Source organism: Vulpes vulpes, chromosome 4, assembly GCF_048418805.1.
Source record: "Vulpes vulpes isolate BD-2025 chromosome 4, VulVul3, whole genome shotgun sequence".
NCBI classification, from domain to species: Eukaryota; Metazoa; Chordata; class Mammalia; order Carnivora; family Canidae; genus Vulpes; species Vulpes vulpes.
The window spans coordinates 65,427,010-65,451,667 of NC_132783.1; the positions used below are offsets into that span (position 1 = coordinate 65,427,010).

The window sequence follows — 24,658 nt, forward strand, 5'->3', positions numbered from 1 at the left end:
TTTTTAAGATTTTATTTATTTATACATGAAAGACACAGAAAGAGAGAAAGAGAGGCAGAGACATAAGCAGAGGGAGAAGCAGGCTCCCTCCGGGACTCAATCCCAGGACTCCAGGATCACAACCTGAGCCAAAGGCAGACACTCAACCACTGAGCCACCCAGGCGTCCCAATCATGATGATTTTCAAGTTGTAAGTTTTGATTATTAATATTCTCTAGAGATAACAGGGTTTCTACAAACTTCCACCTTTTTTACACCTCATTAATTTTTGGTCAAAAACACTTTTCCATATAAAAAAAAGTCCATTGTTATTTTAAAGGTCAATCATTGATCATTTATGACAAATACAGTGATCATCAGCTGTTTGCACACAAACAATGGACCAAGTAGAATGAATTCAAGAATAGAAATCAGGCAACCTAAATCCTCGTGTTGGCTGCACCATGCAGTAATGATTTAGGGCCAAGTTACAACCCATTTGAATCTCAGATTCTACAAATGTAACATGAAAGAATTGGACTAAATGCTCTCAGAGTCCTCCCCCTTCACCTACTAAAAATCCTTAGTGACCATGTAAACCCTGGAAAGGGGTTTTTTTCATTTCAACTCTTAGAGGTGGTCTTCCAAGTGCTTGGGTGATGTGGGCAGGAGACGAACACAGGGGTGGCAGGGGGCAGAGAAGTGCTGTGTTGTTCCTGGTCCTGCTGGCTTATCACCACTGTCACTCTGTGACAGGAGGGGACTGTTTGCCCACTGTTGTATTCCCACAGTTTAAACCAGTGCCTGGCACCACATACTCAATACACTTCTGAGTGAACTGTAGTTCATTAAATATTTATTTAAATAGGGCATGAACCTAGTCAGTGAGGGCAGGCACCATATCTCTCCTGTTCACTCCTGTACCTTGGTGCCTGGAATATGCATGGTGTATAGCAGGTACTCAGTTAACATGAGTGGGGAAAATAAATGAAAATATTATCATTCTTACAGAAGTGTTAGCCAGGGGGCAAGAGTTAGAAATGCCAGAATCTTCCTGGAATGGTTTTAATTTGCAGGTCAAGGACAATTCCAACTATACCTAGCTTCTTGAACAGTCTTGGAGAACTTCTTATAATTTCTCCTTTGGTGGAATCCCTGGTGGGCACATCTGAGATCAGAAAGGCAGGGGCAGTGGTGGATATGGTGCAGAAACATAAGCAGCACCAAAAACTCTCCACACGCTCCACAATGAATATGACTTGATCTTTGCTTAACATGTATGTTGGGCCCAGTGATACAAAAGTTAGCATGTAGAAGCCAGCAAGGGAAGGGTCAGGATTATTCTCCCAAGTGTGGGACAGAACTAGAGAGACTAAATGAGTGGCACCTTTCTTCCTGATGGAAGTAAACTCCTCTTGGAATCTTTGCCATTGGTTTCTACCTAATAACTTTTGCTTTCCAAGGTCCTGGCACCCTTTCTTTAAGAAGGACTATATCCTGGGAAAACACAAAAGCAAATGGCATTTCTAGCCCTGGGGTTCTAGTCTTAGCTGCACTAAGATAAGCTCAAATTCTTCGGCAAACCAGTTAATATTCTGAGCCTTGGTCTTCTGATCAAATGAAGGACTATGTACGCAAGCTCATAGAACAAATAGTATAAAAGAACAATTAGGTAGTCGTAGCATTATGGCTACAGGCTAAAAAAAAAAAAAAAAAAAAAGATTCAACTATATGCTGCCTATGAGAAACCAACCAGAAATACTGACATATTTAAAAGGGTTGGAAGTTAAAAGTAGACTCAAAGTAAAAGAAAAAAGCAAACCTTAGCAAAAGCAGAAATTTATGGGAGGTCCAGTATAGCCTCACAAAGACAGTCATGAGCCTGGCCTCAGGGAACAGCAAATCCAGGCACTCAGGAGCCCCTGTGGACTATTTCTACCTTCCTTTCTTCTGCTGTTCTCTCTACCTATAGCTTTTATTAGAGCTGTCTTTCTCCAATAGTCAAGGAACACAGATGTTGGCAACTCTCACTTCCCACAAAATTTATCGTAGGCTTGTTATATGCCAAGCACATTTCTAAACATTTTAGATGTACTAACTAATTAAACTTCACAACAACTCTATCAGGTAAATACTATTATTATCCTTATAGACCGGCAAACTGAAGGATAGAAAGGTTAAGCAACTCACCCAAGGTTACACAGATAAAAGTAGTGAAAAGTAGTGAAGATTCCTAGCTTCATCCCCAGAGAGACACTAAATTTCTTTCTCCGGCTCCAGTTTGGAAAACCTTGGGACAGGACTCTGCCCTGGAGTGGGTCATGCACTCTTAGCCCTCTTCTCTTCCTTCCCACTAAATCAATGTGCTTGGAGCAAAAGAAGGAGAATTTTCCAGAAGAAAAAGAGCTGACTTACAAATCAGCACCTGACCATCACAGGGTTCTTTCAAAGTGAACCCATCAAAAGAGATATTTTGAGATGTGCAGGTTCAGAAGGGTGACATCTGTCTGCTTGTAACTTGCTTCTTTTCAACAGTAAGATTCATTATGTTTAAGGGATTCAACCTTTATATATGTGAGAAGGAAAATATAGAGATAAAGATAGATAAATAGATAGATAATATATGTTAACTAAACTTACAAAAAAGAAAAACTCTTTGCTTCATACCATGCTAGATTAAGCCACTTTGAAGAAACTGGGATTTTCCTGTTTGTGAATTGGCCATCATCTAATAGTCCAGTGGCATTTCATTGTATTGTCAAGATATGTTTGTGTATCAATTCCCAGCTGACAGAGACACTTACTGCTTACTTCAGTTCAGGGAAAGTTAAGAGTTATGTTAATAGCCTGTTAGGAAAAGATAAGATAGATGTTGATTACCTGTTAGAGAAGTTACCACCAGAGTTTTTTTTTTTTTTTTAACTTGTATCTAGTTTAGCGATCTCATTTATGCATTCTTTTCTCAAGAGAGTATATATATCCCTATTTCTCTTCCTGTTAGCCCACCCATTGGTTAGTTAAATCAAACAAGCTTTCTATCAAACCTGTTCTTTTGAACGTTGCCTTCACATATGGGAGGCAGATATAATTTTGATCTAGATAAAAACTGTGACAGTGGCAGAATGACATTCCTTGACACTCCCTTCCCTCTTCTGATGGAGGAAATACTGCTAAGTACAGGAATGGACATTTGCCACCACAGCCATTTCTCCCTTGAATGGAGGGCTGCCTGTGGCTGGGAAGCCATGGAGCAGGTGTCAAGGGACAAGAGGAAGGGGTCACCCAGCCATAGAGGGGGAGCACATAGAGAGCTTGCAGGCAGTTGACAGATATTTTGATATATGATCTGAGAGCATTTTCCATTCTTGGCACTTTTGCAGCCCTGAGGCTGTCCACACATTGAGACTGAGACAGCCTCCTCTGCTTCAGGGGGATGGACAAGATCCAAACAAGAACAAAGGAATGAAGGGTCACTTTGTGCCTTCGAAAAATGCCGTTGAAGCCCTTTTCAGAGACAACAGTTGCAAAAAGGTAAAGCTAAACTTTTCTAGGTGAAAAGGGGATCAGCAAATCTAGTGAGGCCAGCCTTCTTGGAGTCTAGGTTTATAAACTGAATCATAGGTAATTAAGATGAGGATAAAATACGTTAACTTCCCTTGCTCAAAGGAAGACATGCAAACCCTTCCTGGCCTGGAAAGGATGTAGAAGAGATTCAAGACCCAGTGCCTGACCCACCCTCATGTCTGTATGGGTAGGTGTGTGAATGGAGTGGAGGTGGCAGAAAATGGGTAAGGAGCAAGTGCCCCCTATTTCTTATTCAGAAGTCTTGGAAGAGAACCACCTTGGAAGGAACCCCAATCTTACCATGGGTTCAGACAGTGGCAGCAGGGTGGGTTGTGGAGAGAAAAGGCTTGATATGGCATGCACCCTAGACCCTGTGCCCTGCCATAAGGGAGATGCAGATATTCCTGCATGCCCAGTGGGGATCACAGGTCAGGAGAGGGGCTAGACATTAGAAGGCACCTGGGGCTGGTAAGAAGATGTTGCCAGATATGGCAGTGACAGGGACCTGAGCAGCAGGTGCTGGCATCTCACTGAGGCCAGGTGGGACTGGAGAGGTCCGTGGCACACGCAGTAGGAATAGAGACCCCCTTGCAAAGATCAAGCATTGAAGTCTAGGCAGTGGGGCCAGTAGGACCCAGGTGAACGCACGCAAACCGGGCGCCCCTTCATGTAGACACCATCCTGGGAGACTGGGGCAGAACAGAAATCGCAGAGAATCTGAACTTGAGTTTGATAGAGTTTAAAGCCTGGATGAACTGAAAACCCTGGTGATCTAACCTGAAAGATCTCCTTGAACAAGCAGAATTAAGTGGGGCCTTCAGACCTAAGTACACTTTGTTTTCAGAAAATAAAGTTCTTGTCTATGTATGTGATAATCCACATAGTAATTCTCTAGCAGAATCACAAGATGTGGGAGACTCTGGTCCCAGGTTCTTATCAACACTAGATCTAAGTGTACAGACACCCTGAGACATCTTCTAACTTTCATGACAACAGCCAAGGGCAAACTCTCTTATTTAAAAGCCTCACTGTATTTAAAAAAAAAAAAAAAAAAAGCTTATTTAGTACTAGAGATCGCTATTCACCCTTTAAACAGGTTTTTGCTTATTGCAGCCCTGAGGCACACCATTAGCCCTCAGAGCTCTCGTTCTTTGAAAATGAAGGTAATAGATTTTAAAATATTTTTCTCATATAATGGAGTGTGACTGTTTTTCATTCTGTGATTTTTGAGTTCTAGACTTTCTCTTAACCTCTAAGGAGAGGGGCAAGTTCTCCAACCACAGGCCAGAACGTGAGGAGTGGAAGGGAAGCTGGAAGTAAGCTGGAGACAGGGCTCGGCAGGATGAGTGTCTCTAACATTGCTTTCTTACTTACCTTGTGGGTTTAGAAGGAGAAGTAAGGGAGGTGTTCCCCCTCTGCATCTGATGATGTAAGACTAGGCCAGTTTTGAGGTGCCTGGGTGGCTCACTTGGTGAAGCATCCAACTCTTGGTTTTAGCTCCAGTCATGGTGTTGGGGTGAGATCATGCCCCATATTGGGCTCCATGCTCAGTGTGAAGCCTGCTGGAGATTCTCTCTCTCCCTCCCACTCAGCTCCCCCCCCCCCCCACCCACTAGCTTGCTCTCTTTAAAATAAATAAAAATAAAATCTTAAAAAGATAGGAAAAAAAAAAGACTGGACCAGTTTTATCCTTTGGAGTGAGGAGTCACTCATATTGGTGTCTCCCTCACAGTGCAGCCTTCCCTGGCACCTCTGAGGCCAGCTGAGTGCCCTTCCTCCCTCTGTGGCACCCTGTTACTGGGCCATATTACCTTGTTTGTGTCTGCTCTTGCAGTGGGCACAGTAATGTCTGGTCTAATAAACTTTGGTAATAATACTGGTCCACAAAGTACTGTAAAGCTTAATAAATGAGAACGGTATGGAGGAAGGGAATGAAGGAATGGAAGGAGGGAAAGAGGGAGGAAGAAAGGAAGAGAAAGAGGACAGAAAGGAGGAGAACATAAGAAGAGGACAATCATAAAAGACAAATAAGAGATTACAAGAGGAAATAGAAAAGTTGTAATGGGAGCTCCAGGGCACTTTGCCAGGCTGATCCTGAGACTTGTTTCTGGCCTGACATCTACTTGGAATCCTCTTCCCTGGGGGAAGCCAGGACCTCTCTGCACTAACCTTGCTAAAATTCTCTTTTGCTCCGTGCTTTGCCAGAATTGAATGGGATGGCATCCATTTTTTTTTTTAGTTGGTCCCCCTGAATGACATTTCCCATAGCAGAGTTATTCTGGGTCCCGTGGGCAGCAAAATCAGTGTGTGTCCGATCTGTATGACCTTGCATGTGAAGGTGAGCTTTTTTTAGGTGGTGCTAATACAAAGGGAGAATGAGCCTTAGATAGTTTGGCATACTAAATATAGAGTGGCACTTTTAAAAATGCAATCTTGGCTGCTCCGAGTGTCTGAAAAGACCTGCCAGTCACTGCCAAGGGCAAAGGATCATCTTTTCTGGACTACATGAGGATTCAAGGACCTGTTTGGAATCAAAACAGATCATTAGTAACATATGCATGGAGAATGACCACAGCTAATTATGTACATGTTGCCTCTACACATAAGTGCTCTGCAGGCCACCATATAACCCTAAAAGTAGGCTGGAGTGGCTAACCTGGCTTTATGGACAAAGTGAACCTGGGAGCCCATGTCATGGTGTCACTATGAGTATCAAGGCATCTCAAGGGAAGAGGGTGTCACTATGGGAAGAGAAACGACCACACAAAATAGGGATGCTGTCACAAAATGATGGGTCATTGCAAAGAAAGGGCAGTTCATTCCTAATGATACCCAGTTCCCTGTAAGCTGGAAAGCAGATTTTCTGGGCAGAGCTGCTCTGGACCATTACATATCACTCCTCGCGGTCCCTTTAGGGAGTGGCAAAAACTGGAAATAGACAGTTACTTCTCTTCAGTTTAAGTTTTTGTCTTGTAGCCTATCTCATGGCTCACCCCTAAAAGCTGGGGAAAACCAGTGGCTGTAGAAGCCAAGGGGTTGAGCTGGGTATGAGGATAAAGGGAAAAACCTGATTAGGAACTGCACAGTGTTCAAGCATCTTTACCATGGTAGACAAAGCTTGCTGATCATAAACATAAAAAATGGGGTGCCTGGGTGCCTGAGTTGGTTAAGCATCTACCTTCGGCTCAGGTCACAACCCCAGGGTGCTGGGATGGAGCCCCACATTGGGCTCCCTGCTCAGCAGGGAGTTCGCTTCTCCCTCTGCCCTTTCCCCTGCTTGTGCACTCTCTCTCTCTCTCTTTTTCTGTCAAATAAATAAATAAAATCTTTAAAAAAAAAAAAAAAGGTTAGGGGATCCCTGGGTGGCTCAGCGGTTTGGCGCCTGCCTTTGGCCCAGGGCGTGATCCTGGAGTCCCGGGATCGAGTCCCACGTCGGGCTCCTGGTGCATGGAGCCTGCTTCTCCCTCCTCCTGTGTTTCTGCCTCTCTCTCTCTCTCTCTCTCTCTCTCTCATAAATAAATAAATAAATAAATAAATAAATAAATAAATAACTCCTTAAAAAAAAGGTTAAAAATGTGTGCTACATGCTCCTCCACTTGCCTCACGGGACTAAATACATTGTAACTTACAAAGAAACACAGGTAGGAAAGGCAGGGCTTCAGTGTGCCTGAGCTCTGGTATCTAGAGGCCTCATTCAACCCCATGCCCATCATTGGGGAGATAAGGGGCAAGTTACTTAGCTCTATGTAATAGAAGAGACAATATTATAACACTCATTCCTAGAGTTGTTCTAAAGATTAAGTGAATTAAGAACATGGAAAGGGTTCAGGAATTGCCCAGCACATAGTGTTGATTCACAGTGGTTGCTATGAGTTCAAGGAACTCAGAGGGATTTAAAGATGTTAGTTGTGTAGAGTCATATAGACAGAGACAAGCACACTGGGAAATGGCATTTTGAGCAGTGCCCCGTGACCAGCAGACGGGACCACTGTGCAGAAGTGCCCTGGCCTCCCCCAGGGTAGGCACTACCAGATTCTGAGGAACACCTGTGTCCTAGGCATGCATGGCAAATCGTTCCTCTGTGTGAACAGAACAGACTGTCTCATGTACTGAACCATGGAACCATAACTTGCTATTAGCCAGTTCCTTCCTCCTAGAGAACATCAAGGTGCTGGTGGCAGGCAAACTAGAAGATGCAGCTTAGGGGTATCTAGATGTGTAGGGGCCTCATGACTGTCTAGAAGGGATGGGGACAGATACTTGCCAGGTTTCTGACTGTGGACCAAATGTCCAAAATTTTGAGATTTCCTAAGCATATCCAAAATGCTTCCTTGTAGCATCAGAATCCCAATGACTGGATCACAGGGGCCCTTGGGAGGTACCCTCTTACTCTGCAGATGAGCCAAACGGGAACACAGTCTGCCAGGCAGCCAGTGCGGAAAGGATCCATGTCACATTCAAGCCGGGGGCTGGTTGATTTTGTCCTTAGCACTGTGCATTCCGGAGGGAAAATCAGATCAAAGGAGAGAGTTAATGATCCCTCCAGGCAGAGAGGCTCTTTTCGATCTGGGAAACTGTCTGGAAAGGTAGGATAAGGAGCCTGAATAGAATTACAAATGCATGAACCCTAAGGACATTCATTCACTTCACTCATCAAATACTTCTTTAGTGCTGACGATTCAAAAGGCACAGGGATAGGTACTCTTGAGGTTCAGATTTTCTTTGGCAAGATACTGAATATCTAAAAACAGTCACCAATAAAGGCACAGCCAGCAGCTGGGCGGTACTGGAGCCATTCCTGTTCGCTAATGGAGGAGACTGTTCTTATCCTCTAGTGATGGTATCTCTGGGGAAGGCTTCGGGGAAGTGGTCCTTTAGCACAAGGAATTTCCGTTTTATAAGGTTATTTGCTTAGAAGTAAGTCTATATCCTGAAACACAGGAGGTATCCTAACCATATTGAATGAACCATCAGTGGTAGATTCGAAGTAGTCCTGTTGACAAGGCAATTTCTCCTGCCATATCTCTGAAGTAGACTGAGCTTCCCCTTGGGGGAAGATCCTAGGAAAAAAGGGGAGGGGTCCTCAACATCGCTTAAGAACTGAATTATCGCCCCTTCCTCCTGTGACATGAAATCTTGACTCTCTGGGAAGCCCAACTGTTTTCCCTACACCTGCCCCATTCTCCCCTTACCAAGTAAGCAACCAGGCTTTGGAATTTCTTACCTCAGAGACTCGAGCGCTTTGGAAAGCAAGAGCAGCCTGATCCAAAATGCTTCTGAAAAGCAAAATAACAAGGAATAGACAGGGAGATCTGCAGGCTCCTTGATCAATTGGGATATTTTCCAGGTCCTCTGGCAATGTGTCTACAAGGGGACAAGGCCTCTGGGGAGAAGGAATAATCCCCAGGGGAAATCAGATTCAGTTATGGGACTCCCACTTTTGCCAGAAACTCTGCCTCTTGGAGCCTGGCTGGGCAGTGGCAGAGCCTCTTGCAATCTCTTCAGTGTGGCCCAGCGGGTGGCCAGAGAAATGACAGGGCTAGGTAAACCTGCAGGCCCCAAGGATAGGCATGGGTGGAGGATAGCAGTAATCACTGAGACTGAATTTCCCTCCTGGGTTGGGGTTAGGGCAGCCATGTGGGAGGTGACAGTCCTAGAAGGCAAACGTACTTGATTTTATGAAAACAAAGTTTTCTGCATACCTGATATACTCACCTAATAGCCACATGATCTAGGGTCTGCTGGTTCCTTGCTGGTTCCTCTAAGGTGATAATGGCAAACACACCCCAGGTCAGCCCGTGAGCAGCACAGACTGGGGAAGACCATGGTCATGGCATCTTTCAACACCATAGTGCTGCCCCCTGAGCTGGGTGCACACCAGGATTTACACATTGGCACTACTTGTAGAGAGATTCACTCCTTAAAGTTTGTGTTGTTTTTATTGTTTTCTAGGGAAAAAAGTAGTTGTGGTAGGGTTACCATTTTAATCCTAAATTGTGTGTTCCTCTGAGGATGCAGGCATGTCAGATAGATCTAAGAGGCTGGTGACCAGGCATCTGGGTGGCTGAGTCAGTTAAGCATCCAACTCCCAATTGTGGCTCAGGTCATGGTCTCAGGATTGTGAGATGGAGTCCTGCATCAGGCTCTGCATTGACTATACAGCTTGCTTAAGATTCTCTCCCTCCGGGGGCATCTGCGTGGCTCAGTGGTTGAGCCTCTGCCTTTGGCTCAGGTTGTAATCCCGGGGTCCTGTGATTGAGTCCCACATTGGACTCCCCGAAGGGAGCTTGATTCTCTCTCTGCCTATGTCTCTGCCTCTCTCTGTGTCTCTTATAAATAAATAAAATCTTCAAAATTTAAAGATTCCCTCTGCCTTCACCTTCCTAAACAAATTAATTAATTAATGGCTGGTGACTGGGGCTCCAAAGGGCTTTATTTACGTGATGCATAAAGAAATTGCTTGAGAAAATGAATTACTTTAAGACGCTTGAGGGCAAAGGTGTTAGAGTTTATGATGGAAGCATGAGAGTGAAGGATGATTTTGTAAATAGTATAATCTTTGATAAGAAGAATCTCAGGACAAGACAGCTACCAAAATAAAATGTGTGACTTGGAAACAACAAAAACAAACAACCCCATTAAAAGAATGGGCACAGGAATCGAGCAGACATTTCTCTGAAGATACACAGATGGCCAAAAAACCCACGAAAAGATGCTCAATGTCACTCAACACTAGGAAGATACAAATCAAAACCACCATGAGATAGCACCTCACACCCATCACAATGCCTACTACTGAAAAGGCAGAAAAGAAGTATTGGCAAGGATAGGAACATTTGTGTACTGTTGGACTGTAAAATGGTGCAGCTGCTATAGAACACAGTAGGTGGTCCCTCAAAAAATTAAACATAGAATTACCGTTTGATCCAACAATTTCATTTCTGGATATGTACTCAAAGAATTGAAAGCTGGATCTCAGAAAGATATTTGAGCACTCAGGTTCATAGTATTATTCACAATAGCCACAAGATGGAAACAGCTCAGATGTCCATCAATGATGAATGGATAAACCGATTGTATACATACAAGCAAAGGAATATTATTCAGCCTTAAGAAGAAGAAAATTCTGACACAGGCTACAACATGGATGAACCTAGAAGACAGGACAATAAGTGAAATAAGCTAGACACAAGAGGACAAGTACTGTATTACACGTATGAGGTACCTAGGATAAGCACATTTATGGAGACAGGAGGTAGAAGGGTGGCTGCCAAGGGCTGGATGGAGTGGGAGAATGCAGTTACTGTTTGATCAGGACAGTGTTGCATTTTCCAAATGTTTCAGGTGGTACATTTTATGTTATGTGTATTTATGTGAGTAAATATTAAAAATAAAATTTTTGAAAGGTGGGGGAAGAGAAAGAAAACATAGTTAATGCATATATGTAGTGAATGAAACATGAAGTGTCCACAGTGATTGGGGAGCCATGGGCAGGACACACCACACTGATTTGGATCCCAGCAAGGAACCAGCAGACCCTAGATCATGTGGCTATTAGGTGAGTATATCAGGTATGCCCTCCATCAGAGGGCATGTTGTCACAGGCTTCTCTGGAAAAGAACAATTGCAATAGCAGACTGCTGTCTGGTCCCAGCAAGCCAGACAGAAAGGAACAAATAAAATGCCTGCTGGTTACCAAGCTGGGAAGGGAAGAGCTCAGTAATGCTGTGGACCCAGCTCAGCTTTGAGATTAAAAAAACACCTCATGCTGAGAAATTTCTATTCCTTTAACAGATAATCTACAATTCTTGTGGATCTATATGAGTTCAAAAGAATTATTTCTGTGCTGAAGACACACCACTCAAATATTGTGATATAAGAGTCATACCCAATTCCCCATCTCTCTGAAATATTTACTCAACTTACCTCTCCTGTTGCCTGATAGTCCCCTCATTAGTGTCATCTCCGTGAAATAAAAAACATTATAACTTCGGAAAATACCACTTTTATTGCCTCTGGGCATCTTTCCCTGCCTCCTCAAGCTGGTTTTGTGGCTCACCTCACTGGTCTCATAATTCCCTATGGATACCTCTGTCACCACACACTGTATATGTGCTTCCCCCATACTACACCTTGTGTTTTTTCAGGTCTATAACTGGGTTTTATTTATTTTTGATTCAGAGTGGCTGGTTCATAGCAGTGCTCAAAATGGGTGCTCAAAAGTGCTTGTCTTATGAATAGACAGATGGATGAACAAAAGCAATACTCACCATTATGTCGGCACATATCTAACACATTTTACCCATTGGGGGCTTCTGGTGAGAGATGGAGAGATCTGGGGTTGGAGACATCAGAACAGGATTGTCAGGTGCTCACTATGACGGAGCCCATCTTTTTACTTGGGATGTATGGTGCTGTTCCCTTGGGGGAGCCTCTCTCTGGCAACACTTTGGTTAAGCTGCTGTGCATTTTCAGTCTGGCCCTGTTCCTGCTTAATTAGCATACATCTTGTTAAAATAAAATGAGATAGATGGTTCTGGAATACATGGAATAGTGGAATCAGCTTCTCAGTTGCAAACAGAGAGATTAAGCATGTGGAAGAGAAATGCTCTTTTTGACAGATTCTCAAAATAATTACGAGCAAGCGTAGGTGGAGAAGTGTCAATCAACCAAAATGCATGTGATAAGCACACCTTTTTTTCAGATGATTTTGAAGAGCTTTTGCCCAAACACAGGATACAAGGAATACAGTGCATTTGTGTTAAAAATAGTTGTAAGTTAAACTTTTGAAGAACTAACAATATCAGAAGTAATGGTTATTAGCTTTTTGCTGAATATGAACACACGTGGATAATTGAAGGTGTTTTTTTTTTTTTTTAAGATTTTATTCTTTCATGAGAGACACAGAGAGAGAAAGAGGCAGAGCCATAGACAGAAGGAGAAGCGGGCTCCTCACAGGGATCCTGACGTAGGACTCGATCCCAGACCCCAGGATCACACCCTGAGCTGAAGACATACGCTCAACTGCTGAGCTACCCAGGCATCCCAGATAATTGAAGGTTTAAGAGATTAGTCAGAAATAGGGATTGGATTGGGGAAGATCCATTCTTAGAATCGCTCAAGGGTTCCTGCAGAAACTACGTACAGGTATTAAACACAGTATTATAAAAATGTCTCCATGTCTGAGAAGCAGTGAGTGATAATCTAGATATAAAGCATATAAATAAAATTCTAATACCTGTGCAGAGTCAGGGAGCTTTTCCTCTCATCTCTACTATCATATCACTACCCATTTATGTTGAGGCCGTTCCTGAACAGTGCTGCTGCTATATTGTCACTGTGGTAACTACTTTAAAATTCTTTAGCATAAATATGTGATGTGTGTATGCAAATTAGCTTTCATCTGGATGTGAAGATTTAACTTAGTTAGCATGCAAAGCACTCTAACCATAATTAACATTCACTCATTCATTCAAATATCAAATGTGGATTGCATAAAATCACTTAGACACTATTCTAGGAACTGGGGATAGACCAATGCATGAAACAAATTAAAACACCTGCCTTGAGAAAGCCTACAATCTGATCACAATTGATGGTGACTATAGGTGCTTGCTTAGGTATTTCCAAGATAGCTATAGAAATCATATTCAAGAGGTGCATGGGTGGCTCAGTTGATTATGTTTCCAACTCTTGATTTCAGCTCAGGTCATGAACTTAGGGTCATGAGATTGAGCCCTGCACTGGGCTCTGCAGAGAGCATAGATCCTGCTTGAGATTCTCTCTCTCCCTCTCCCTCTGCCCCTCCCAGCCACCAGTGCATACACTTTCTCTCTTCTCTTTCTGTCTCAAAAAAAAAAAAATCATATTCAAAGGATTTGATAATTGGAAGAAAGGATATCAGGAATAATTTCTCTACTAATAAATAGGTGGTGCTGAAAACATTTGGTGGTCTAAAAAGTTTCTCCAGGTCCTGCCTATATATGAAGAACAAATATAAACAGTAGGCAGGCCCTCTAGCCTACTATGTTCAGAATAGGGATGGAAATCTGAATTCCTGCTGGTCAGTGCTCTCCACTTCATTAAGGATGCTTGCACCTGATATGAGCATAAAGTTGGCCGATCCTACCTTCAGAATGTTGCTGCTTCTGCCTCAGAACAATTAGCACAAGATGCCTAAAGAGTGCTTGGAAACAGAGTAGGCCTTTGCTGAACTTACAGGAAAGGTCTGATGTTTCTATGACTGCTTGATAAAAAATGTTGATACCTTTGGCAAACTTTGGTTGAATATTTGCTGTCATTGTAACCTACTCTCTAAAAACAACATTACTGGGGAAGGTATGTTTATTTTTTGTTTTTATTTTTTAAAAATATTTTATTTTTTTATTCATGAGACACCCACAGAGAGAGGCAGAGACTTAGGCAGAAGGAAAAACACCCTATCTGCAGGGAGCCCATGTAGAACTCGATCCCAGGACCCCAGAATCACCACCCAAGCCAAAGACAGACATTCAGCCACTGAGCCACCTCATATTTGGTACCCCAGGAAGGTATGTTTAAACACTACCTTTCTCCCATCACTAGAAGATCCCCATATTTACCAGAGGGACCGGCTGACCCTTGACTGTCCGAATGAACTCGAGCCATTTGTGACAGCATCATGCTTTCTTTCTCTACAAATCTTTGGTTTTTTTTTCTTTTTTAAGATTTGATTTATTCATGAGAGACACACAGAGAGAGGCAGAGACATAGAGGGAGAAGCAGGCCCCCTGCGTGGAGCCTAATGTGGAATTCAATCCCAGGACCCGGGGGTCATGACCTGAACCAAAGGCAACCACTGAGCCACCCACGTGCACCGAACTTTGGTCTTCAACATGGTTCTGCCTGTGACCTCAAACCCTTCTCTCTGGTGGGCTAGTTAGATTGGCTGATGGTTATCCACTCTACCCAACCCTTACACTTTCACAGTTTGAGCAGCTGGGCCTGAGCCCAGCAGACCAGAAGATTTCAGGTACTGAGGAGATGCTGAGTCTGAGCTAAAACTGATGGGACAGCTGGTCTTTTCTTTTTTTTTTTTTCTTAAAATACACAATCCAGGATGCCATCTATTCTCTTAGGTCATCCTAAATTGTGCTCAGTGCTGTTTAGGGAAAGCCTACTTCTCCTCTGGCATGTCCTGTACACCCACATGGCCACTACACTCAGAGCACTTCTGCCTGCCACACCAAGCAATCTGTGACACCAGCTGGGAGTCCCACACTTTAATTCAATAGATACAATTCTGTGTAGCTAGGGATGGTGTCACATCTCACAGTGAAGGGCTAGTTCCACAAGACTGCCCTCTTTCCTCCTTTGTCAGACAGACAAAGATTGCAAGTGTAGTTTGTCATCTATGTTTCTGACCAAACAGCTGTATATTTGAGGTTCCCAACACCACCTCCCCAGGTTCAATTACTTTGCTAGAGCAGCTCACACAACTGAGGAAAACTATTTACTTAATGTTTACCAGTTTATTACAAAAGGATGTGACAAAGGCTAGAGATGAATGTCCAGAAGGAAGAGATGCAGAGGGCAAGGTATGTGGAGGAGAGGATGCAAGGCCTCCATGCTCTCTATGAGCACACATTCTCCCCACACCCCCAAGTGGTCACTTACCAGAAGCTCTCCAAACTTCATACTCTTGGGATTTTGATGGTGGCTTCCTCACATAGGCATAACAGATCATCAACTCCATTTCCAGTCCCTCTCCCCTCTCTGGAGGATGAAGAATGTGGGAGTTGAAAATTCCAAGCTTCTCATCATGGCTTGGTCTTTCTTGGTGACCAGCCCAATCCCAGAGCCCATCCAGAGTCACCTTGTTAGAACCAAGATACTTCTGCCCCCACGAAATCCTGAGGGATTTAGGAACTCTGTCAGGACCCTTAGTCAAAGACCAAAGATTGGAATCAAAGATGCTCATAGTGCTCTCATCACTTATGATGAGCTCTATGCCAGGAACCAGAGGCAGAGACCAATATATATTTTTTCCATAATTTTATAAGTGCCGTGCTCTCACTTTATGGAAAATGACTATCTTTAACCCAATCATTTCCCACAAAACTGCCTAATTTCCTATTAGTAGCATTTATAGAATGGTGGGTTTTTTTTTTTTGCATAGAATATCTTACTAAATGTTATAATAAATCATCATTCATGATGACAGCTAATAATCAGTGAATGTCTCATGTAGTCACTTGGTGGGGGTGGGAGTGAGTGTACAACAGTGGATCCTCTGGATCTCAGTAGGAATATATAGGTTCCTGGAAAAGAGGTCACTGACCGAGCCTGATTGATGGGAACACACACATCCTGACATAATCATGGAGGCTCAGGGTGTGGTCCTGGAGATGGGAATCTTAATGACCCAGAGCTAAATAAGCTCATGAGACACATTTATAAATATTGTGAATCCATAACATTTACAGCATTTCCTAACACAACGTAAATGCCATCAAAGGTGGCTGATGCTTCTATCTCCTCTGCATTCTTTAGAATTCTTTTAGTATGAAGCTCACTAGGCCAAGAGGGTGACCTGTATCTATGTAGGTACTCGGAGTGAGCACACTGCAGGGGTAGTTACAATGGAGGGAAGGGCAGGCATGGTGCAAGCATTTGCTCTCAACTGATGCCAACAATTCTATCCTGAATCTTCCCAGGTAGGGTGGGCCTTTTTAGGAAAGAATGGATGTGTCAGGGATGCCTGGGTGCTTAGTCAGTTAGCATCTGCCTTCAGCTCAGGTCATGATGTTGGGGTCCTGGGATCCAGCCCCATGTTGAGCTCCTTGCACAGCGGGGAGTCTGCTTCTCCCTCTGCCTCTGCCTGCTGCTCCCCCCTGTGCTTCTGCTCTCCCTCTCTCTCTCTCTCAAATAAGTAAATAATCTAAAAAAAAAAGAAAGGGATGAGTCAGAAGGAGCTGGTTCACATTGGAAGCTCAAGAAAAAGAGTCTCAGAGTTGGCAGTGTTCATCCATTACTGTTTGTATGGAGATTCACCTTCCTGCAGATAGCCCTGCTGTGAAGATGGACACACCAGGCCACCAGAGCCTGATGACACTGAATATTCATATCATATAACCAACATCCCTTGCCTTCATTCTTTTCCGTCCAGGTCATCTGCTTGATTCAGCTCCTATTAACATTGAAACAAAATTTGATATTCTTTAGAATGCTAGCGCTCTGTATCAGCTAGAAATGAAGGACACTAAGGCCCTGGGAGAGCATGGAGCCAGAAAATAGAATGAGCTCCATCTTTAGTCACTGTACCAAAAGTCACCCAATCCATACACATGGGACTGTCACATCAGTGAAAATTAAATTCTACTGTTGCAAACTTCTGGCATTTGTGGGTCTCTTTATAGAGAAACTTGAATTTTCTGAGCTGATACAGGAAACTGTAAACTTCTTGTCTTCATAAGCTTAGCAACTTTTTACTGTTTTCCCATATCAGATAATTGGGGTGGGAAGGTCCAGGGACCAAGAGAAAAGAAAGGATTCTATTATTGCAAATGATACCATTGTGGGATAATGTAAACATTATGTATATGAATGTGGATCTCCTGCTATCTCCTCAATAGCACACTATGGTTCCTCTCCCCAGCATACTGTGTGGTCAGCCAGCATATAGAAAATATAAGGCTTTCTCGAAATTGGTCTATTACAGTTGAAAGCACATTGGCATACGAGCTAAAAAATATTTATGTCAAACAATTTCAGCCCATGTAATATCCTTCACAAATCAAGGGCAATTTCTAAGATAGCATAGTTATAGGATTTATAGATTGTATTTTGCTGCTAGCATATGAATTACTTACTAAGCAGGGGATGGAATTTCTATTCAACACAGTCCACTGCATGAAAATAACAGAGTAACCAAGGCAGAAGAATTTAGAAAGTGGACATGGATCCAAGTGCTTGAGCAAAGCAGAGTAATGACCTTATTGAAAAAAAATATTATTACTGGAGACAAATATGGAAAGCAAAGAATGTAAGAGCAGAATGATTGACAGTCAGCCTGTTTTCCATTTCTTCCTTGACTATGTTATAGGAATGGGGATGCAGTCTATTTTAGGAAGTGGGGAGGATGGTGGCCAAGGTCAACTGTTCTGAAGGCAGATTGCGCTGGTTCCCATTACTTACTAATTAGATAGCCATGAGTAGCTTCATTCTCTCCTTGCTAAACTTCCTCATTTTCCTCATCCATAAAATGAGAAACATCAGAGTACTAACTCACAGCTGTGTTTCGAACATTGAGTAAGATAAAATTTAAAAAGGAATTCCAGAGCAAATTAGCAAAGAGTAAGGAAGCACTCACTTACCTTAGCTATGTGTAAACTCAGAAAGAAATCAACATAAATACAAATCCTAGAGACCTGCGATACACTGCAATGAGTCAATACTAGAGTAATCTGAATACTGAAGATGAAGATCATAGCGCTTGGGAACATTTCAAAGCACTTTTCCCACTTCTGGTTCTTCCCTTTCACTGTGTCAACTCCCTTTATTTTGAATGCGAAAAAGAAGACATAGGCAAATTAAATAACTCCACAGATCCCAAGCCTTGTTAATAGCAGAGGATTAGAAACCAGCTCTGCTGGTTCCCTTAGCAACACTAACAGGAAGTATAATTTTGTGTAGTTAGTCACACAAAGATTGTGTCATTGCAGAAATTTAGTAAAACACCCATATTACGCATTCCACGAATAACGCAAAGCTTATGTACACTTGATTTTAGGGCCCGTTCTTTGGAAGGGATGTGAGCACAGAGCCTCAGTGTGTGGAGTTTTTATTAGGATTTCGTTACATAGGCAAGATTGGTGAAATCATTGATCATGAGATTGAGCTCAATCTCCTGGAGGACTTCCAACCTTCTAATGACCCGCTTGATCTTCCGGGTGATTGGACTGTATCATGATCCTCTCTGGGGCCCATCTCCAGTCAGGTCATGAGTGTAATAAGGATACTCCTATGACTCAGAAAATTGAAGAGTTTCTGAAGCTGTGTCAGCAACCAGGGACAAAGACCAGACACATTCATTTCATAGCACACTGAATTTCTTTGATCAACTCATGATCCCTCCTCCATATACTTCCCTCTTCAAGGCTAACACCTCCTGTACCCCAAAGGAGATTAATTACTGATTAAGTCAAAAGAATAATTGCCCCTGATAAGCCTTTTAAAAAAATATTTTGACGTTCATCACTTATATAGTCTGTACTGATTTCAGAGGAACAGTGTCATTTCAGAGGCCCATCTGAGCCCTTGAGAAGAGCTCTCAATAAGAATTCTCTCTCCATGGCTGGACAGTTGGTCTCCTTGGAGACAGCTTTTCATGGGCAGCCCTGCCAGGTAGTCCCAAAGCACATCATGGAAGATGGATTTCATTTCCTTCATTACTCTAGCGTGTATTTTCCAAATTTTCAGTAATGGACATAAGTGATTTTATAAACAGGAAATAACTCTATGAAAAAAGAGTAGCAACCTGTACTAGGGTATATGTTCCCCCATACAATGATACTAGGTAGCAATTATGAATAATGCAAAGAAATCTAAAATAAAGTTTCAGGTAAAAACACCAATCCCATATACTAATATAAATTTTAAAATATACATGTATATTCATATACATAAAATTTATATACATAAAATACATAAATTTCATGTATACATACATATACATATATATAAATCCACATCTCTCTCTATATAATATATGTATATAATATATAAATACACAAATGAAATCTATCCTTACATATATAACACAAATATATATATCTAACCTTTGCATATGTATATATATACCTATATATACCTATATATAAATACATATATACAAAGGTTAATAATGGTGCTTTTGGTAAGTGATCTTGAGAGAGCTGAGAGCATGGAGAAGGACTTGGGATTTTCAGAGTATACCTTTCTATAGGTTTAGTTTTTAGCATAGACACTAATATGCTTTTTCATAAAGTTTTCTGTGATCAGTGGCAGATGGTAGGCAAATTTATGAGGACAGCATTTAACTTACTTAAGTTGAGGACTTCAAAGGGGTTTAATAAAATCATATTTTGTAGTAAAAAGTGGGAGGGTAAGAAAAAGAAAGAACTCAGGGAAGACAAGGAAGATGGGAGAGGATGAAGGGAGGGATAGAGGGTGAAGAAGTGAGCATTCCTTGACCAAGTGTGAAACATGCACCATGTATAACCTGACACCTAGCACTAATGTTGGCCCTCTATAGAAACACAGGAGGCCAGTCTACCTCCCTGGACATTATGCCGGTGTCAATAAGATCATTTTCTACAACAAGTATTCGTGTAGTCAGGGGATTAGCACTACAACTTGTGTGGTCAGGGAGACCAAGAAGTTATTAATCATTTTATAACGCTTTCTCCTGTTTTTCTCTCTTCTAAAATCTTTAAATCCATTATCATAGTAACATGGATTGAATCACAATGCAACGGAGAAGTCTGGGATCACAGAATGAAAGGTGGTTTAATATTGCCTTCTGGGCAGAGAATTTTGTCTTGATTACAAGCTGGCAATTTAAGGTTAGTTTTAAAGTTACAGGATTATCGTTATAGGTCTTTAGGACAAATAAATGTTCTTCAATACTACATATTTTAAAACCTTATACCCAACTGCCATATAGAAGACCGACCTTTGTACCTGTCATCAATAAGGAGAAAATCTTTAGGGACGCCTGGATGACTCAGTGGTTGAGCACCTGCCTTTGGCTCAGATCATGATCCTGGGATCTGGGATAAAGTCCCACATGGGGCTCCCTGTGAGGAGCCTGCTTCTTTCTCCACCTATGTCTCTGCCTCTCTCTCTCAGTCTGTGTCTCTCATTAATAAATAAATAAATCTTAAAAAAAAAAAAAAAGAAAGAAAATCTTTAGAGGTCCCAAACGCAACTCTCTCCCTCTAAGAACATTGGAGGACAATTTCATTTGATAATAACAATTCAGAGAAGATATCAGATTATTTCTTTAAAATCTACATCAGATGAAAATTTTTACCATGTTTGTTAATCTGAGTTTAAAACGTTTCTTGGGGGGAAAAGATTAACATTTGTTACAACTGTTGAAAAATCTGTTTTTCAGGTACCTGAGTGGCTCAGCAGTTGAGAGTCTGCCTTCTGCTCAGGGTGTGATCCCAGGGTCCGGGGATCGAGTCCTGCATTGGGCTTTCTGCATGGAGTCTGCTTCTCCCTCTGTCTGTGTCTCTGCCTATCTCTGTGTGTCTCTCATGAATAAATAAATAATCTTTAAAAAATAAATTAAAAATCTATTTTTCTTGAAGAGCTGAACACACTTGAAAGATAAAATGAATACCCATAAAGAAATATAGTAACTATAAGCTACATTAACTCACAAATCTAAGGAAGTATGATAAACAAGTTACATATTGAGTGAATAACACAGTTTGTTGGATTTTTTAACCTCCAAGATTCCAAGACAGAATACAGATGGTGGATAATAAAGTGCAGAAGCACAGCCAGGAACTGGAAACCCAGGGATCCTGGGCTGAATGAAGAATCAAAGGCTACGTCTCAGGCTCTGATACAAAGTTGCTAGTTGACTCTGCTCCATATCTTCATGCTATGTCAACCATAGGAAGAGCGCTTTCCTGTTCCTACTGGGTCCCAAGTAAGGTAATCATTGCTGGGGGTGCAGAAATGAAAACACTGTGTGATCTTGAAGGAACTCGAGTGAAATGAGACGGATAACTTAGCAATTTCAGCTTCAGTATGGGGTTGCTCTGGTCAGTGCTCAGCAGCAGAGGACAGAATCCACTCTTGCTGCCTTGTGCAGGAAGAGTTTACGCTCAATCACTGGCAGAAGAGTAGAGTCTAGCAGAGCTTCTGTGAAGAATACCCCCCACCACAAGAGGAAGCTGCAGAGCCTGGAAGCCGTTGGAGGAATTGGGAAGTTTTTAAACACACTACCTCTGCCCACACTGACAAGATGCATGTCCAGCACCTGGCTGCCTACCTATATTCTGAAGCCAGGGCTCACTGCTCTCCATGAAGGCTTAGTGGAACATCTGAGGTCTGAGACAGGATACAAGAGAAAGAAAATGTGTGCCACTACATCTTGGGGACAGAGTTGACATTCAGGCATAGGTGACTTGATTTTCTTCTCTCCAGACTTTGGTCAGCAGTGTGTGCATGCGTGCGTGTGTGGTCAGGTGAGAGTTGTAGAATGGAATTCTATGAATTATCAGATCAGCCTAAATTTTAAAATAAAGTTAGAAAGCTTTATTACTACTTGGTGGGTAAGGTTCAGTAGAACGACCAACCTTTTATAGAGATTTTGTGTATCTAAGTTGCAACCTTGGTGATGACCTCATACAAGTGTCAGAATATCTCTTCTCCCAGTGCCTGGCACAGAGTGAATGCTCAGGAAGGCATGTTACGGTGCCTCCCACACATATGGGCCACCAAAAACAGTTCATTTTAGAAGTGAGTGGGTCTTAATTCCCTGGGCTCAACTGCAGAGAATGAGATTTTTTTTTTTAATTTAGTAAATGCATTAATCCAGGTGCTGGGAGAAGTCAATGCCAAGATGGTATTAAACATTAAGGACTTTATTAGAGCCGCACCCATGAGAGGAAATAGAGAGGAGCTCTGGGAGTCTAGGAAGGCTGTTTGACAACAATGCAAATCTGACAGAGTGAAACAGAGAGGAGGGGAAGATTGGGTGGCAGTGCCCAGTGCCATCTGAGGAAGGTTCAGTGGGCCATGGGGGTCCTCAAGCCAATCAGATGCTTGGGGTGTCTTGGCTCCTGGGAATGGGTCTGCTTGACTGTTCTTGTGGCTCCATTTACTGGCTGAATCGGGGGCTTCGGGGCAAATGCAGTTAGTTGTAGATTTCAGGACAGAAGCAGCTGGAAGCTTTGATTAGTTAAGCCGCCTCCCCCTCCATGGTTGGAGATCTGTGAGATGTATTCTCATGACTCATAGTCTACCTAATCCCTCTGCCTCATCGTGTAGCACCAACAATTCCTGTAGCATGGCTTTGCCAGGTAGGATTCTCTTATATGATTATAAATATATGAAGGATAATAAAAGAGACAGATTCTCAGGAAGATTGGTACTATTTAAATACACACTCTACTCCTGCTGTTTTAACTGCTTTGAGCCCAGCCTTAGAGTGCCTCGAATTCATCTTCTGTCAAGTAGTTTGATGTTCTGATGCCAGTCTTTTTTTAAGTCCGAGGTTGATTTCCTCAATTTATTTAATAAGCTTCTCACATATTGTCTTACTTCTGATTAAGTGCTTTTCATGCTTCTCACATAAGCATGAAAAGTACACAATTTTTCTCACATCCATAAGTATTTTTTCATGAGGAGGGAGGGTAGGAAAAGCAGGAATAACTCTGAAATGAATCACCAGGATACCTCAAATTCCTCATCTCTAAAATGGCAGACATAACATCTGCTTTATCATATCATGGGAAGGATTGGTTTTGTATTAGTCTGAATGAGATACCAGAAACCACTCCAGGTATTTTCATCAAAAGGGGTTTAATACAGGGAACCAGATGCTTACAGAATTTCTGGAAGGACCCTCAGGACAAGGAACTGCTAAGTTGGCCACTGGTAGTTCTAATTGGTAGCTGCAATACTGCACCACATTGGTTGCAATCTTGGGACAGATCAGAAAACCTGTGCCAGGACTGTTGGCTCTAAATGACACAGGACTCCTAGGGTCACAGTGGCATGACTATGTTCTTCTGCTGAACTACGCTCCAAATTCATGTCTTGTGCAGGAAATTATTAATGTTCATAAGGAAAGTACAGTTTTTTAAGGCTTCATTTATTTTTTGTTAAAGATTTTATCTATTTAATTGAGAGAGAGAGTGTAAAAGAGTACAAGGGGGGAGACTCAGGGGGGAGGGAGAAGCAGACCCCTCACTGAGCAGGGCATACAACTGGCAGCTCCATCTCAGGACCCTGAGGTCATGACCTGAGCCAAAGGCAAATGTTTAACCAATTGATCCATCCAGGTGCCCCTTGAAGCTTCATGTAAATGTGTTTGCTGTTTCAGATCATAGGTCCTAAGAAATTTCTAGATCCCTAATGAACTTTGAGATGCCAGTGTTATAGTATCAAGGCACATCTATTTTGGGGTTTTCAGCTTTAATGTATTATGTTTAAAGTGTTAATTCTGAAACATGATAAAACTGGGAAGCACAGAACCCCAAACAAAACACATTTGGGGTTTTTTGGGGGAAAAAATCTAAATGTATTATTAAAACTAAAATTAAATTGAAACTTGAAATGTAAAATTTTGAAAATTGTAAAGAAAGAATCAGAATAAGGAAAGTTTCCCTATTTAGCAGCTTGGTTGAAACCCATTTTCATATTTTTTATTTAAAATTATGTTACAATTCCTTATCAAACAGTTTTTCTGTACTTATGTAATCAGTTTTAAGGAAGAATTTTCCATTGGAGCTAGGTTTGAGCCAGAGTGCTATTGTTCAAGCAAACCACTGTTTCCAAAAATAGTATTATTACATTGATACATCATTATTGGAGAAGTTCCAGTGATTTGTTACGAAGAAGCAGAAAGTAATTTCTTTAGGACTGAGGAAAGCAGTCACCTCGTGTTGTATTTAATGTGAAAATCCCTGAAAGGATTTTTTTCCCTTCTCTGGACAGTGGGGAAATAATTTTCAGGAACTTGGTGCTCAGGAGGGAGACTGGATTTGTTATTCAAGCAAAGCCTTCCACGACAGAGACACATGGAAAGGTTTCCTGTGGGTCCAGGAGAAAAAAAAAAAGATGGTTCAGCATCTTTTTTGGCTCTTTGGGCATCTGTTGGGCTCCCAGTCTGCCTGAGCACAGACCCAGATTGTGTCCCCGGTGGCAGTGGCCTCTGCATCCCGGGGCGAGAGCTCCACAGGGAGGACAGGCCTGTCTGTCACATGGCTGCACGAGGTGGCAGCGGTCATGGGGGGAGTGGGCAGTGGAGGGTCCTGGGAGAAAATCAGTGCAGATAAGGCCAGGGTGATGGAGCCCTCAAAGCCTCCTGTGCCAGAGCAGGGAAGGAGGATGGTGCGGGGGTAGAGGGGAA

At 42.3% G+C, this 24,658-nt stretch overlaps 1 protein-coding gene across 1 annotated transcript in view; it reads left to right on the plus strand.

Moving 5' to 3' along the window:
• LOC140598749 (uncharacterized) overlaps window positions 1-20,810 on the plus strand; it is a 57,430-nt gene extending 36,620 nt beyond the window's left edge. The window contains exons 4-5 of the mRNA XM_072757278.1: window positions 3,360-3,510; window positions 20,681-20,810. Coding sequence (XP_072613379.1) covers window positions 3,360-3,510; window positions 20,681-20,704 — 175 coding nt within the window. The 3' untranslated portion in view covers window positions 20,705-20,810. The remainder of the gene's footprint in view (window positions 1-3,359; window positions 3,511-20,680) is intronic.
• The last annotated feature ends 3,848 nt before the right edge of the window (window positions 20,811-24,658 follow it).